The sequence below is a fragment of the Epinephelus fuscoguttatus genome, linkage group LG6 (assembly GCF_011397635.1).
Source record: "Epinephelus fuscoguttatus linkage group LG6, E.fuscoguttatus.final_Chr_v1".
NCBI lineage: Eukaryota > Metazoa > Chordata > Actinopteri > Perciformes > Serranidae > Epinephelus > Epinephelus fuscoguttatus.
Genome location: NC_064757.1, coordinates 21,915,643 through 21,933,434, shown reverse-complemented (window position 1 = coordinate 21,933,434; position 17,792 = coordinate 21,915,643). Strand labels below are relative to the sequence as shown.

The 17,792-nt window shown below is 40.4% G+C and overlaps 1 protein-coding gene across 6 annotated transcripts; it reads right to left on the bottom strand.

Moving 5' to 3' along the window:
- Positions 1 to 1,878: 1,878 nt before the first annotated feature.
- On the bottom strand, positions 1,879 to 17,783 carry ddhd2 (DDHD domain containing 2). 6 transcript variants are annotated; one of them, XM_049579164.1, is made up of 20 exons: positions 17,704 to 17,783; positions 16,542 to 16,730; positions 13,805 to 13,997; positions 12,093 to 12,289; positions 11,875 to 11,964; positions 11,624 to 11,744; positions 10,658 to 10,747; positions 10,420 to 10,561; positions 10,089 to 10,297; positions 9,939 to 10,000; positions 9,706 to 9,825; positions 9,515 to 9,610; positions 9,134 to 9,310; positions 8,997 to 9,023; positions 8,360 to 8,515; positions 8,096 to 8,198; positions 7,829 to 7,990; positions 7,492 to 7,596; positions 4,824 to 4,992; positions 1,879 to 4,666 (listed from the first exon to the last, which is right to left on the bottom strand). In XM_049579164.1, exons 2-20 carry the CDS (start codon positions 16,659 to 16,661, stop codon positions 4,585 to 4,587), a joined length of 2,421 nt encoding a protein of 806 aa, XP_049435121.1. In that variant the 5' UTR covers positions 16,662 to 16,730; positions 17,704 to 17,783; the 3' UTR covers positions 1,879 to 4,584. The 6 variants fall into 6 exon arrangements, with proteins under 6 accessions (XP_049435121.1, XP_049435120.1, XP_049435124.1 ...); XM_049579163.1 differs by lacking the exon at positions 17,704 to 17,783 and adding an exon at positions 17,299 to 17,602; XM_049579167.1 differs by lacking the exons at positions 7,492 to 7,596; positions 17,704 to 17,783 and adding an exon at positions 17,299 to 17,600 and having other exon boundaries at positions 4,824 to 4,989.
- Between the last annotated feature and the right edge of the window lie 9 nt (positions 17,784 to 17,792).

Below are 17,792 nucleotides of genomic sequence, written 5' to 3'. Positions count from 1 at the left end.
TGATCACACACGAAATGCTGACAGTCCCGCCTCCTCACTCTGCTTCTCCTCAACCCCCCATATCTCTCTCTCTCTCTCACACACACACACACACACACACAAGGGGCAGATTACATTCATTTGTCAGGCAGGCAGTGCATAGCTTTTAGAAAAAGAAAGAGAGAGAGGTGGTGTATGTGTGTGTGTGTGAGACGGGGTTGGTTTAAAGCCCACTAAGTCCAAGGAGTTGGAGGGGGTAGATGGAGTGTGTGTGTGTGTCAGCGTGTCATGGGGGTATCTGGCAGGGTTGAGAGTATTGTTCAAGCGTCAAAGAGTCTCTTCTATTGTTAGTCAGCTGAATACCAGATCTGAGATCCAGGGGGAGGGATGGAAGATGATGGAGGGAGAGTTGGCGGCATAAAACACTGCCCCACTTGTTTTGCCACATTCCCACTACCTGCTGTGACCCTGTAGCCCACCACCCCTGCAGCCCCTTTGAGTTTTAGCATGACAATACATACACACACACACACACACACACACACACACACACACACACACACACACCATTTACCCATGCAATTACCCTGATATAAAACAAAAAGTCTGATCAAACAGTGCAATCAGTGCGACCAAATTGGCTTTATATATTGAGAAGTAGGTTACTATAAACATGTGAAAAGCTAGTTACACATTTTTTAACTAGTGTAAGAGAAGCCATTGGTTATTCCAGCCTGGTACTGATTAAAAAAGGAAATCATACCTTCTGATTCAAGCCCGTCTCTTCCTGATAGCCTCTTGGGATGAAATGAAAATGGTTAAACCCCTCAGAGAGCCCTGGTGGGTGCCCAGTACAGACACGCCTTTGAGAATAACTGAGAGGCTTTAGTGCATAACTTCCTCCCACTGAAATGAGTCACATGAGGCTCACTACGGAGGTCCTGATTTCTGAATGACTTCATCACATCTCATTCACACACCGCACACAATTTAGCATTTAGCATAAACAGGTATTTACTATGACTGACGATATTAACTTTTTACTCACCACAGCCACATGACCATTACTATGACCACTTGTTAGGTTGTAAGTTGTTAGCGCCATAAATTACGACATGAACACACGAACAACTTTAAAATGTGGCCAATATAAATGACGGGAAGCTTGAAAACAAACGTCAAAAAGACTTGTACCTGACTCATGGTTGTTATCCAAAGGTGCCAGTCAACTCAACCGCTGCAAGTGATGCTGTTTTCCTCAGACTGCGCATGCTCGAGTCAGGAGGAGTGACGTGTTCACGGTATGGCAGTAGATGTAAAATGGATGTTCAACATTATATCAGAAAGAAAACTGGGCAAGCACAAGTTCTGTCACAGGATGAAGATATTTTATGTGTTTTGAAAGTAATAAGGTAGAAAAATATGTTGTTGTTTTTTTTGTTTGTTTCAATTAGGAAAATTCCACTTTCACAAGAGATGGGTGGACTCCAAACCAGATTTTGGACTTCTCTATCAATAATGTAAGCAATATGACACCACAATATGAGGACTTGCAAGAAGGCAATTAGAACTAAGTATGTGTTTGATATATTTCACATGATCCGATTATACATTAGGCCTACTGATCTTTTTTTCCTCATTAATCTTTCTCCTCTGTATATATCTACCTCTGGACCTATGGACAGTTTTGCTTGTATGTCAACGTACTTTTGTTTCTTCAATACAAAAGTTTAAAAAAGGAGGAGTGATGTTCTTCCTGTAACTCCCCCTTCCCGTTAATTATTTAGGTTTTTAATGCTGTTAATGATGTCCTGTGTCAACATGATAGAAATCTTAAGAAAAAAAAATGTTTTCAAATCCTGAATAAATATGCCATGCTTCAGTGAAATCCAAAGAACACAACAAGACACTTGTAATGTTTTATTATGGCACACACAACATGTAACCATAGTCATAGGGTATGTATTTAGAAAGGAGAACATTAGTTTTTTTGGTATGTTTAAACATTTTAGTGTCAAGTGCAAAAACAGTTGTTGTGGTGAGGAAGACGAGGCAGGGAGCATTAAAGGAATACATCACTCCCCAAATGATCATTTGTATATCAATTACTCACTCTGCGTTGCACTGAATTTGTAAAGAAAATGTTTTTCTTGCATACCTCGGATAAATGAAGAATCCAAAACCAGAGAAAAGTCTTGATGAACAGAAGTCACAGAGGCCGTGATGAACTACAGCAAAACTACATCAAAACATCTGTTCACAAACTCTCTTACAGTGCATGTCCACTGCAAATCCTGTGCATTTTTTGTTAAAACCTTACTATTTAAAACTGGACTGAAAGTGAAACTTATTTATGCTCTCTTCAAAGTCAGTCTCCATGCAAGAAAAACAAAGTTTTCCTCATAACAAGGGGGAGTAATTGATATACAAATGGTCATCTGTGGGGTGAAGTATTTCTTTAAAGTCCTGTTTTACTGTTTAGACTCTAAAAATGACAGAAATAGAGACGGAGGTAAAGTTCAAGAAAACAGTATCGTTATCATTTAGTATTCAGTGCATTTTTAAAGTAAGAAAAACAAACAACCCCATTAGATTAATTTATGTATTGTGCGACTGTTACACCCAGAGTGCTGAAATATAGGGGCAGAGCTTTGGTGGCGGGGGCTGTGGTGCCAGTGACATTTGTAAAGTAAAATCACTCTAACACAAGAGTTTCTCAGCTTTGTGAACTGGACCCCATGTTACATGATATGAAGGTGCAGCTTTTGTGATATCTATAACACTGATATATTGATATTTATTATGTATAGTTTTATATAAAATAAACTGATTGTAATTTGAAACATAATTTCCTATATAATCTATGTCTCATGCTCTTTAATTCAAAATGTATATGATTTCAATGTGACAACTCTCTTATTGCTGAATCCATGAGAATTATCAACAGGAGAATCAGGTCAAGCTTAGAAAATGTTCAGAAAATGTGCTCTAACATAATGAAGAATAGCATGCAATACAGAAAATTAAAATACGTTGACACGAATAGATGAGAGAAACATACCATTTGGCCCTTCCATTATACAAAAGTTAGGACTGTGTATGTGAGATGCCACTCTGTACTGGAATCAACCATATTTTAGGATAAAGAATATTATGCTGTTAGGAATTACAGAAACATACATTTCGGATCAAAAGTGGTAAAAGAGGAATGAATGGCACAGACCATGGGATGATAAAGTGGAACTGGCCTCTCTGTACAGTTTATAACAAACACACACACACACACACACACACACAATACATACATACACACACTATGGAAAAATAATCAGCTTATCCTTTAAAGCACCTGCATGTCTCTATGTAATATCTAAAACAAATCATCTGAATCACTTCTTTTAGATCCTTCAAACTAAAGTACATGCAAGTGAAATAAAAATTATGATTAGAAGGCAAGATGAACTTTTTTTTTATCAAGGATAGTGTCAGTGCGGGACTACATCTGTGAAACAACAAAATGGAGTGACATCAACATTACTGTTACATTGCACACATGTAGGAGTAGCAGCTTTGGGTTTCAAGTGGCCTTAAAGTTAACAGAAAGGAAATATAGCTGCCAGAAGACAAAATATTAACCTTCATTTTCCTAATTAGAAGCTGAACATTTTAAAGTCAACTAAATTAAACAACCAGACAAGCTTATTTTTCCAGGTAAGGTCCTATGTTAGACTAAGGGAGAGCTTTGTGGGTCATAACAGCTTTAAGTTTAAAGGGTCATACAGAGACGCCCTGTGGAACACTCGTTAAGTTGTTAGTTAATTATTCATTCATTCGTTAATTTTCCGCTTATCCTGTTAGGGGTCGTGGGGTGGCTGGAGTCTATCCCAGCTGACATTAAGCGAGAGGCAGGGTACACTCTGGACAGGTCGCCAGACTATCACAGGGCTGTAGTTAGTTATATTTCTACATTTCTTATTTTTCGTAGGCTGTACATGGGGCTGGGAATTACATAAAATAGTATAGATTTTAATCTGTTATTTAATTATATACTGGTATATTTAAATGTATTAGTTTTTAAATGTTTTGGATTTAATCCAATGTGATAAACATTATACTTACATTATGTTTCCATATTTAAACACGTACTGTGTGGGTCATCTTCATATTTCTTTCTTTCAATATCATTCTGCTGCAGCTGTACGCATGATATGTCAAAAACTGTTGTAAAATGAAAATTCAAAGTAAAGACTGACTCAAAGAAAAGACAGAAAAGTGCGACCAGGAGCATGACAGTGATGTTTGGGTGGATTTGAAATAACTATCAGACACCAAACCCAGTCCTGCAGTGTGAGTCAAGGCAACACCAAGAAGCCACCGCTACCTTAGACGAAAGATGACTGGCATATCTGAACCAAGATCACCTGACTGCCGCCAAACAGTCTCCATTGTCGAGGGCTGAGAGGGTGGGGCAGTCAGGTAACACCCAGACGGTAAGGCATTCTGGAGGAGGATTGTGCGGCCTCTGGTTCCGACAGCTGTCCTTCATTTTCTCACTTTCAGAGTACTGTCGTGTTAAAAAAACAAGTCTACATTCGTTAAACTTTATTACTGCTGTGGCTGGTCAAAGGCCACACCTAGCTTGTCGTAGATCTCCTTCAGCAGCAGGAGAGCTGTATCCTCAGATTCCCTAAAAAACAGAGAGAGGAAAACATCATTTATTTGAAGCAAAAAAATCTAAATCAGGGAAGTAAAATGGGATGCAACAAAGAGACAATATCAGGAACAGTAAATACAAAAGTGCACAATTACTGTGGTCCACCCAGCCACAGGTATGCATGACTCACCAGTAACACAGATGAGACTGGATGGCAAACAGGTACTCGTTGAAGCTCTCGATGGGTTTTTCCTGAAGTACATAGTCGATCCTTCGTCCTCCATTCAACATCCCCACTTTAATCTCAGGCTGCTCTGTCTGCTCTGCGGACACTGAGGACTCTGCCTCCTCACTCGCTGCTGCGGGGAAACAAGTAAAAAAGATGAGTCTGTACAGGCAGACAATAGCCAGTAGTAATCTGTTTTGACTCATACTTTTTGGTAAAACCAGAACAGATCAGATGATAGAAAGAAAATAAAGGAAAGAAGAGAGTGGCTGCTGTCTGCAGCAAGAAACATTCAAACCAAAAGCAAAGGAGTTTATGAAAGTAGGCAGGTTAAATGTGGAACAGTGCAGTTTAATTTATCTATGGAGGTGAGCATAACTCATATTAATCTACAACCTTAAGTCCCTCATCTCTTTCCTCATCCATAGGTGCAAGTATGACGTGTAAATGCCAGTAAGGTGGGTCAGTTTTGTGACGCATGAATGATGTGTTTGTCGGTATGTTACAAATGTGGTGTTGTTGTAAGAGTGATCACATAAGGGCTCTCCACAAAGAAGTAATGCAGTGCTGATTAACCCTACACTGCCACCTGCTCACATCTCTAATGACTATGACAATCTACCTTTGCATTTACTGGCTTGCAATGCTGACATTAAATTCAATTCAAATAAACACAAGAAGTTTGAGCTAAATTAAGTTGTACTATGACCTAAAGAGTCTCCTGTTTGGGATCTTGCACCACAGTATTCGATACAACAAATGTGGGTTGTGTAACTGATAAGAGTGAAAAGTACGACAAGCACAATATTGTTTAATTAAGTTGCACAGTCTGTTCTAACAGCAGCTGTCTTCTCTGTTACCCATTAAATGAACTGACAGACTAAGTACTTAAGGTGCTATAGAAAAGAGCAGGACATGTACCTGCATGTAGCTCCTGTTGGAGACCTGCTGCCAATGAATGACATCACCTGCTGGTTGAATTACTCTTGTTAAAAAAAAAACAACTGTGATCACTACTATTCAACTTGTCCTATTTGTTCTGCACGTACAAAAGTGCACCATGGGCCGGTTATTCAACTGGCCTCTGATGTTGACGACCAGTGAAGGAGTCAATAAGTTTAACCAATCATAATTGGAGAGGGAGGGAAGGACCTAAAGGGGGTGTCAGTAAATGTAACGTTGAGCTGAAGATTAGATGTATAGGAGTAGTGGTGCAGTTAGGCATGGGGGAAGGAGAGGCAGAGCAGGAATGAGAGCCTGCGGCAAAAATGACATTCACTGCATAAAATTTGCTCTTTGTGAGGGAACTGATGTGCCAAAGCTAACTGCAGTAATTGAGTACCACCACTTTTTTTAATATAAATTCTGCAGGTACTGCAGCACAGTTTTAACCATTAAAACTGGTAATGAAAGTATTTAGTTGTGCCTCTTTTGTGCACATTCATTTTCCAGATTCAAACCAGGGAAGTGAAATGGAACACGCAGAATCAAGACAAGTTTATATAGACTTATACAGGGTTCCTACACATTTCCATTTTAAAATTGCATGCTTTTCCAGACTCAAATTTCCCCAACTTATTAATAGATTTTTTATACCATATTTCACAACTGAGTACAAACAGCTAGATGTTAATTATGTAAATACACTGTTTTAAAATCAAACTGTTAATGTGTATGCCCCATTCTGACTATCTATTATATTTCCAAATAATTGCCAGCAGACTGAAGCTAGGCACTGAAGTTCATACAAATCAATTAACACCAAATCTAGACAAGTTCAGTGCAAAACAGAGGATGCTGTGACAAGACGACAGTGCTTTTGCCCTTGCATATAGCTTATATTTGCTGCCTCCCCGATGTTGAAGATGTTGACCAAATTATCAAAGTTTGCATCTAGCTTCTTTTCCCAACTGGAATACTGGTGATACCTACTCTCAAATTATCTTCCCTTAACATATTGACCTAATAATATATTGTTGTTCATGCCCTATTTTTAAATCTCTTTAATAAATAACAACTGAAAATAAGCTGAAAAATTTAAATCATTTTAACAGCACCTGCACAGACTTGTTTATTCACTTTGTCCATGGAAACGGTGATGAACACACCCAAAAAGGTTTCCCTACACAGAAAAGATTGTCAGTTCACTTTTCTGATAACTACATTACTGTATAACTCATAAATGTTCAGACAAGCTTGACATTTGATAATCTGTGATGCTATGCACATACAGTACAGCTATAAGGTATTTGCTGGGCTGTGCTGCAGGCTTCAACCTACAGGCATAGAGCCAGCTCTGCATAGAAGTGTGCATTCCGTTGCATGCCATACTTCTTGTCTTCTTGCATAATGTTTCAGATCAATACATTTTTAGAAATTCTGAATTTAATATGTTAGAAAAAAAAATAGGGGCAATAGTCTGGAAACACAAATATTTTTCTACACTTCATTTTTTTCCATACTTATCCAGATCTGAACATTACTAAAATCAAATTCTATACTTTACTATACTGCATAGGAACCCTGCTACTAGGTTTGCACCTCATGGAGGAAAACCAGTTTCCAAGCTACAGGTAAGCTGGCTTTACTCGTTTTACTCATGTATTCTCGCCAAGTGACTATCCTGGCTTACCTTGGAAGTAATGCTTATGAAGGGCCCTGGGCCACTCCAGTATTTTAGTCCAAAAATCAGCACTTTTCTCTTCCCTCTTAGCAGAAGCAGTGACTGCAGCTGAGGCTGAGTAAAGTGGTAAGGGGTGAGGGAAGCAGGAGCAACCACCACCAGAGCAGAGGAGGGGAAGGGAGGGTGGTGACATGCAGAGAGGGGTGAGAGGGGTATAAGGAGACTGGGTTAGACAAACTATTTTGCACGGTCACACATACACACACACACACACACACACACACACACACACACACACACACACACACACACACACACACAAGGCAAATAAAAGTGCTGTTTCTACCCTGGGTCTCTTGACGGTCTCTCTCTATCGTAGTTTCTCCTTCATCCACCGGGGGCAGTGCAGCGACTGGTAATCTGGAAAAGGACTGCCATGCCGTCCGTAAGGACCCTAAAACGTTGTTCTTCAAATCCATGCTCATTCGGGTCAAGCTGTCCTTTAGTTCTATTAGACAAAGAGGAACAGAGATTAATATTAAGCTGACGAAACAAAAGCTCACACCACAATAGTTCCTCACACAGAAAAGGAGAGAGAAACGGACAGCCATACCTAGGTGCATTCTCTTGCGGCCTTTATGGTGAGGGATCAGCATAGGCTCCAGATCCACCTCTGTTACAATCATGGGCTCTATCCGATAGGCCACAGGATCATACTACACAGCAATAAAGGAAAAGAGATGAATGCAAGTTTTAATAGATGATCTCTTTTGTCAGGTAAGAGGAGGAAGACATGGCTTGTTTTTCTATTTTCTACAAAGAATTCTCTGAGATGTGCGCCTATATGGGCAGATGCAGTAAATATGGGATCACTCACCGGGTGGTAGATGTTGTAAAAGCTCTTGCAGGTTGGAAAGCAGTAGTTGGGATCGATGTGTTTAAGTCCACGGACGGTCAGGAACATTCCAATAGGAGAGCCAAAGGCAAAAAATGTTTGAGGATGGAAAGCAAGCTGTGGGTAATCAATGGATACCTGTGGAGAGAGGGTGGGGTTGAAACGTGTACTGCTGAGAAAACAAAAAGATTTAAACCTCACTTTGTTCTAAGAAGGCATAGCTATTTAGACAGATGGAAACACTCCTCTCATGCACAATGGTGTCTACATTAAACATTAAAACTACACTCCATGACATAAAGACAACAGCCAGGGAGTATGACAGCAGGTAAAGTGAAGACAGGGAGCTGACCACTCATGCAGAATTTGATGAGCATAGACACAGAGTGTGATATTTGGTTGTACGACTCAATGGGACAAAGATGGTAAGCTCAGTCAGAGCACAATGTGACTGAGCCCTGGAAACCCTACTGCTCATAAAACAGGCACTATAACTCAAGTCGCCTTGAGATTTCACTGACTGGACCAGACTGTATGTGAAAAGAACCTGCAGGCACAGTGAGAGCAAGGAGAGCTAATGGCAACACCTCAGAGCATGGGGACACTATGCGAGACACACCTGTCCCTTGGCTATGCCTCCATTGGTCTGTCCAGGCAAGCGAGGGGGAGGAAAAAAGCAGGAGGGTGATGCATCAAAGCTCTTATCTACAGGTGCTCCCAAGCACAAATTAGTAAGTCTGTGTTTATGTGTAGTACCTGTCCGATGCCCACGTCAAAGTATTCATAGTCGACAGCACTGGTGACAGACTGTGCCCTGTGGAACTGGGACTGCTGCATCGTCAGTCCTGAAGACTTGTTACCATCATGATCGTTGGTCACTTGAGGTGCAACTTGCAAACCTGGTGGCAGACGTACTATCCTTGCCTTACAGTCCTATTTAGGTTGAGAAATATATAAAGTTATTTCAACAAAAACTTAACCGTAGATACTTTATAGGGTTAGTTAGTAAATTAGCCGCATCAAACAGCATGCTTCTCACTGTTGTAAACTAGTTGCCTTGAGTAGTTCCAACATGTCTCTGGAATGTTAAAATAATTAAAACTAGAAAATCCAGTATAGTTCCAGGTTATGTCTGACCTCTGGAATCCATTTCCTCCTGACATAGCTTAAGATCTTCTTCCGAGGTCCAAGAGGAATTCCTAAATCTTTGAGATCACTGTCTTGGCAAAGAGCCTGAAAAAGGGAGATCCATATTTAACTATGCATCACATTGGAATTTGTAAGTCCATTGTGTGTCTGTGTGCGTGACGTGTGTATGTGTGTATTACCAGTGATTCCAGGTCTAGGTTTTCTGCCTGTAGCGTATCCAGGTATTGCTGCAGGCCCAGTCTGGTCAGGGTCTGCTCCAGGGTGTCACAGTTCAGATGAAATGGCTCATCAGACGGCACCTAAAGCACCAGGAGGGAGAGAAAGGGAAGGGAATTTTCTTATCTATATATGTAGAGCAATATGCAATCTCTTTATATGTATACTGATGTTATTCTTTATTATGTCACTGTACCCCCTCTCTGGCTTCTGATCCAGTCCTCTGATTGGTTAGCAGGTCAAAAAGGATCAGTGAACCTGAGGAGAAAGAGTCAAAGGAAAAAAGCTGGTATTCAGGATTTTAATGACTTTGCACTGTGTGTATTTGCATTTGGTAAAGTCTTACCCAGGCTATGACCCACTACAGAGACTGCCCCATTGAAGTCTGAGTGTCTCTGTTTAAAGAGGGTGTGGAGCTTGTTGATCTCTGAGGCCACTGTGTCCACTATGGTCTGGCAATAGGTGGGGCTATTATAGAAAAACAGGTCCAGCAGAGTGTCGTTAGTGAAATGCCTCAGCCTGCTGATGCTGGGTAAAGTGATCCTCTGGATGTCCCTAGAAAGTAGGGGGAGTCAGGAAAGACAGTTTGACAATATTCTGCAAGTACTGGAGACACAGTAGTATTGTACAAGAGAGGAATCTTGTTTTGTCCACTCTCTATCTTTTTCCATACTTACTCGTCCACACCAGTGGCATCCCCGTGTAGAGCGCTGTGCCAGTTGACTGGGAGGAACTCCACTCTTCCTATCTGGCCATCCTGCTGAGCACGCTTATAATGAGAGGCCAGGAGGGACAGGGAAGCACTCCTGAAGTCATTTACTGGGGAGAAACACAAAGAAAAGGGAGTCACACATACACATATACATATACATATCAGTATATACATGGTACACACATATACAAAGTCACACTTACCACATTGTATGATGGATCGGAAGCGCAAGTCACATGCAGGGCCGATGCCATGAACCATGAAGACAAGGTGGTCCACCTTTTCTGGTTCACCTGAGAATTCGCACAGAAAAAGGCATCAACTGTGGGTAATATTTTGTTACATGAGCTTACCGTAATACTTATGTTAATAGCCCAGGCTTTTATTTGCTTCAGTCACTGAGTTCTAACAGCGTACATTTGGGACAGGCCTTTAATTCCTTTCACACAAAACTCCTAATCAGCAAAGATTAGAAATACAACAAGTTGTTTACTTCAACCAGTATGAATATTATTTGTAAAAGGCTATGAAATATAAATCAATTACACATCACTGATTTGATCTAGCTCTGAGAGACAGCGCATCTGGGCCAACCTCGTGTACTAGAGAGAGAAAGTCTGACGAACAAAGTTTCCAGACAGCGAGCAATGGACTTCACAAGACAGTATTCAGTATTTAGTATTACTAAAAAATGTTTTGATTATTTTGACTGATGGATCCTTGGGGACTAAAGTAATATAAATAATCCATGAATGGACACATTTACCATGTGTACCAGTGAATTCTACTTTGGTGCTCATGGTTTCCATAAAATGAAGTGAATGACTGAATTATGGAGAATATAACCAAGCAAACAATGTGTAGTATGTCCATATTGACAAAAATCTGAAACATTTACATTTGTATGTGCACTCTAAGCATCTTAGAACTAGCTAAAGTGGGCCAAAAACCAGTGGGCTTTAAAAGGTTTTACATATCCAGAGAACTTCTATTAAAATTAACAGCTTCGCAGCCTCAATAGCAACCAAACCCAGCGTTTAAATTGAGACCTGCGTTTATTTGTCAGAATGTGTAGCCACACCTGGCTTGTAAAATGGATTGTTGTTTATTTGGGGCTTTAAATGAAGTTTATTCTGGTATATTTCCTTCTGGTGCACACAGACACATACCATCAGGTATTTCTACAGAGATGTTGTCCACTCCCCTCTTGACTGTTCGAGGCCGGGCCTGCTCCGAGGGGGAGGACACCCACTCATCCTGTAATCCTATTGGCTGATACTGCATTATCAGCTGAGAGAGAAGCAGGGAAATGAAGGAGAGGAGGTTGATTAGAAAATAAAACCATGTACCTAATTTGATATGTGCTTAGAAAAGCCATGGTGTGGCTTTGATGGGGTGATATTTCAACAGTAGGCCTTACCTTGGGATTGTGTAAGATGACTGTCTCTCCGGTGGGAAACTCCAGTTTCCTTTTCCATTCATCCAAGGTCACTGCTATCATATAGGCCTCCTGGAAATTGGAGGATGGTAGGGGAAGGAGTCAAGGACCAGCAGATATGAAAAGAGTAAGTGATGAACAGGCAAAGTTAGGAAGAGAATACAGTTGTAGGAATGAGCAGTGTGATGGTGTGAGACTACCTCCAGACTCTTGCTGAAGTCCTCAGGGTAAGGCATGAACCTGGTGTCTTTATCTCCTTTATAGAACCAGGTACAGCGACGGACTTCAGTGGGACCTTGCTCCCAGTAAACAGCGTAACGCTTCCTCTCCTTAACACGTATGTCATATCGCTCTCCATCCACAGCTACCACAACCTCATCCTCCTCATCATCTCCTACTGCACAGTGAAAACACACATACACAAGCAGATACAAATAAGGCTTATGAGACAATCTCCAAAAAATAGATTCTAAGCAAAGGTTCTCTGAGGACATGCAAGAACAGTATGCTAGTGCTGTGCTTTAGCTCTGGATTTGCAAGAGAACATGTTCCTTGATGTTCCACATATTTGTGTTAAATGAAAAAGCATGATATCATTGTTTATGGGGATATCAGAGGCTACAGTGATTCTGGGAGAAGGTTTGTGTATATACAAGACATGTGTTTGATAAAGATCAAGTCTGTTGACTCAGACTTTACTCACAAGACTATAACACTACTTTGCAGTAATCATTAATGCTCAGTGACTCAGGAGTTCTGCAGCAGCAGCATTACAAGGAGGATAAGTGCATTCTACTGGAATAACACTGACATACCTTCTATAGGAATGTGGGCAAAGAAACTTCCATCATGTCTCACTTTGTAGAGACTTATATTGTCAAATGGAAAGACAAGAACTTTGCTTGTTTACAGAGCCCTTATACAAAATGTGTAGAGATTCATACTTTTGCATAATTTGGAAATTATAAACATCGTTTTTTTTTGTTGTGTTATATCTTTCCTTTGGGAGGGGGGTGTGTGTGATTATCAATGTAGAGTTGATATTCAATTTCCCCTCACATAAACGCCTATAAAACCACAACATGTATTTTTTTATGTTTTAAACAAAACTTTTATTCAAATGTAAATTATACATTGCTACTATATCAGGAAATAAAATAAAATAAAATAAAATAAATATTAAAAAATCAATATGAGTTTTGGCCAAATTCACAATTACATCAGTACAGCACCTTGGTACCTGCCTATCTTTACGTGGAGTGCTGTGTTGCTGTTATTTTTCCCATTGAGTACACTTTGGCAACCAATAAAAGAACATGCAACAAGTAAGCCTTTCTCTTATTCATTGCTCCATCATGGAGCTTAAATGATTTCAAAATTTCTCCTTCACACATTTGGTCTGTCTATTGTAATAAGGCCTTTCTCTGCCCACTCCTTAAATATTAGACTACTAGTCTAATTTAACTGGCAGAAAATCCACATTCTTTGCAATTTTCAAGGCTCTTGATATTGTTAAAGTTGCTTCCATTCTTTTTCTAACGTGCCATTCTACACAAGAGATCTCTAAAACTTAAAATATGAGTATCATGGATGTCAACGGTGAATAAATACAACTAAGGTATTGGTGTTAATCATAATGAGGCTCACCTTAAACCAGCCTGAAACTGAACTACCTGAAACTTACTGTTAAACTGCTTGTAACTGTGAGCATGTCCTGTCAGGAGAGTAAAGTGTCCTACTGGGCATCAGCCCAGTGCTGGCAATGGTAATGTTTTGACATTTTATCTTCTCACAGCTGTTTATAGCAAACTCACTACTTCCTTTCTTTTTACATACATAATTACACACACCTTTATACATAATGTACATGTACAATATATAATGTGCATGGGAAGTAAATATACATGCTTACCAGTGTTGTAGGCATTCTCTAGTTTGTCAGAGTCTTCTCTGCTGAAAGGGAGCCAGGAGGTGTTGTCATCAGCCCGTCGACAGAAGAACCAGTGAGGCTGGACTTCTTGATAAGGAGCTGGGACCGACTCCATGTCAAGCATCTCAAAGGAGGAGGTGGAAGAGGGAGAGGCCTCATCCACTGCAGGCGACAGCTGGTGAAAAACGTTGCTCAATCAATATATAAATCAGTGGCTCAGCTCCAAAGTAAAATGCAATTGCTTGTTATATACACCTATGTAAACACCTTTCGGCTCTGTAGCTTGTAGAATAGGTAAATATAGATGTCTGAGCTAAGTCTGTGCCCTTCCATTAAGCTCCTATTGAGGAACCTGAAACCAAGAGACAAAGCAAAGGACAGTCGGACAGGAAAGGATCAGGCTTCCCTGTGGCCAGACGCACAAAGCCCTGTTTTATTCTTTCCTCCTCTACAAGCTGTCTCTTGTCTCTTCTTCTTTCCACAACTGACACAGCTACAGCTTGTACACAACCTTTTTTCTACTGAATCTCTAACATTCACAAACAATGCTGTCAGCAACACATTTGGTACTCCACTGCTCCTGTTTCAGCGTGTTGAAAGAAAGAGCCTGCCACTGCTTGACACGACAACAAACACCCACATTAAACACAGCTGCCAAATGAGCAATCCAATTTGCAGTATAATGTGCACACGGCACGTGCACGGATTTGAAACAAGATCGAGAATAAACTGTGAATGGGACACCCTTCCTGAAAATTAAATCTAAATCTCCTTGCACGTTATTACATCCTGTGCGTGCACTGCTTTCCAGGCTCACAACTACAGACTACATGCTGCATATTTGGCTGAATGTCTTGCAACATCGTCCTTAAGCAACCTTTATGGAAATTATTCAAAATACTCCATCCAGGTCTGGTTTTATTGTCTCCTATGGACCTCATGCTGTGTCTTTAAGTGTACATAACTTTAAGTGGGACACTACGTGACTTCCATCTCAAGCATTTTCACAAGACCACCATTTTCGCTTTGCCCTACTATCATTCAGCAGGGGAAAATCAATTCAACAGCCACTTCATTTACTAAGTAATAATCAGTTTTATAAAGCCTTTGTTAAAGGCGCAATACAATTCCTCATATGGTAACTGCATTTTGTTGCTACAGGAGTCAGCCTAGTTGAAGATCAGTACTTGCACTTTGTCACTTGAGAGGGGCTAATTCTATTTCTAACACTACTGTTGGGACAGAGTATTTCAACACAGGCATGCCCTTGAAATTGTACAAAGTGTCATGGTTTGTTGCATAGCGGTACATTGCTGCTTCTGATCAAATTTTCTCTGCCAGCCTAAACCTCTTAGGGTTTCCCTGATCACAGATCAACCAAGTCCGGGACTGAAATAGACTTTATTGGAGATAACACACTGAGAGTGTACTTTAATCCAAAACTAGGACCCAAGCAGCCTTCTGTGGCCCTGCTGCTGATCAATGAGAAGTGATAACAGGACTGAAAATAATCATTCCTGTAGATAACCTATTCACAGTGTACAGCAAAATGATGATAACTCTAAGAGGTCAGACTGGGTCTTTGTTCTGTACAGCAATGTGCATTTTAAAATTCTTCTTGAGACAATAAACGTCAATGATTTTTCTTTCAGTTTATCCAATAGAAGTTATTCTTATTGTAACTTTCATATGAATGTTACTTGTCATTACAGCATTTTTGTAATGGAAAAAGGCCATACGACTCTGCAAAATATGCACAAGGTCTGTGTGTTTGTATTTAAGTCTGCTTCCAAACAATGCGTGTTTCTCCTTACCTTAATTTTAAACCAAACCTAATCCCAGCCAGTCAGGAAAACTTAAAGGAATTCTTTGCACCCCAAGTAACATTTCAATTGCTCAGTCCATGATTTGTTGAATTCACGAGGACTTTGTTTTTCTTGCATGCCTCCATTGTATATTATATATATATATATATATATATATATATTATATCCTTCGATGCAGGACAGAGAGATACAGAAGATCCTATATACCAACAGCCATCAGGCTTTATAATTCTTTGACATATAATAGATGAGCTGACAGATAATTGAATTTCCCCTTGGGGATGAATAAAGTTATTCTTATTCTTACTGAATAAAGAATCCAATAACTAGGAAAATTCTTGATGAATTTTAGGGGATGCATTCAACAACAGCAAAAAAAAGTCAAAACGTCTGTGTGATATCTGCAGCGTGACCCCAGTCTCATATTTCCAGTTATATGCTCAGTGCTTTGCAGACAGCCCTTTATGATGGGGAACTTCACTCAGAATGAAACTTAAAGACTCCATTGACATGACAGTAATTTTACCTCTTGAAAAATAGGAACTGCTGGTCTACCACTGCCTAGATTCGTTATTTCATTCGCGTTATTTTGTGAGTTTGCTAAATCCAAACTAATCCTCCCAAGCACCAAATACACACAATAACAAACAGTTTTTAAATGCGGACCCCTGTGACTTCAATTCATCAAGGATTTCTCTATTTTTGGATTCTTTACTCAAGCAAGAAACACAAACTCAACGGAACACAGGGTGAGTAACTGATATACAGATCGTCATTAGGGGGAAATGTATTCATTTAACCTAAATCCTCTCCCCAATTATGCAGCTACAGGAGACAGACTCTGACAAACAACACTGAACACCCATACACGAAACTCACACATGCACCCTCACCTGATCTGCAGGCGTGTTCCCTGTTACCACAGTCTGAGTGGGGTTGTCAAACTGGTCTTGGGTGTTGACGTTTGGGGCAGCCTGAGACAGACCCCCCTCTTCACCAAGACTGTTTGACATTAGCCCACTACCTGAACCCAACCCTCAGCTCTGGCCTGAGGGGGGCAGGGGGCCACACAAACACGGGACCTGGAACAACCCAAATGCACAGAGACTGAGAGCAGACAGGGGAGCTTAAAAAGACCATCACAACTATTGCATAACATGTTACAGCCTGTCTAACTTGCAAGGGATTAACCGGTGGTACATGCACCAAACTGCTGTTGAGCGGTTTAACATTACACTAGTATCTATTCCCAGCTCTCAGAATGTCTCATCAACTGCTGTTCAGCAACACACAGCAACTAAATGTAAAATATAGGTTAATGTGATCGCTAACAGTCAAGTCACATGACAGATGCAAGTTGTTATGAGTTATGTTGTAACGTTATGTAGCGTTGGCAGTTCTGAATTTCTCGACGTCTTGACCAGAGCTAGCTAATGCTAACGGTTATGTCTCGTGTTATTTATGTATTTTTAGGAATGCTACAAACACATCATAGAGGCCAACGGTTGTTAACGTATGTTGAGGATCATGCTAGCTGAGTTACGCTACGATGGATGGACTGGACGCTAGTGTCAAGTGTCCGTTTGGACGTATTGTAGTCGTGTCGGATGTTATTTCACTACTAAGAGACAGTCGTTAACTTAAACTCACCGACAACTTCATACACAGTCAATGCAGAGGATTTGTTGTCGTTGTTTAGCTCGCTCAAGCTAGCCCGGCTAGCCAAGGACAGCCTCCTGTCAAACGCTACCTGGTCACAGTGTCTTCGGAAATATGACGATTACGAGATTGACGTTCATGAACGACGACACTAACGGCCAAATAACGGGTTGAAGAACGGTGTTAATACAGACAGTTTTCTGTGATGCCAGAGTTTTCGTAGTGTGACGATTAGACGACGCAGAAACATAAACACAACGCCCAATGCTAATAGAAATAATATTTCTTCATAAATTAACAAAATTCCGCATTTTCTCTTGGGCAATATTCCGCTGTATTGCAGTTATTATGAGTCTATTAATTCTAAACCAAAAAGTCTCCGACAGCATCACTTACGGTGCAGAAGAACGCGACCTTCCTGCATAAAGGTTAAATTTACGAGGAGCACCTGAAGGCGACATGAAACGACACAGCACCGCCAGGCC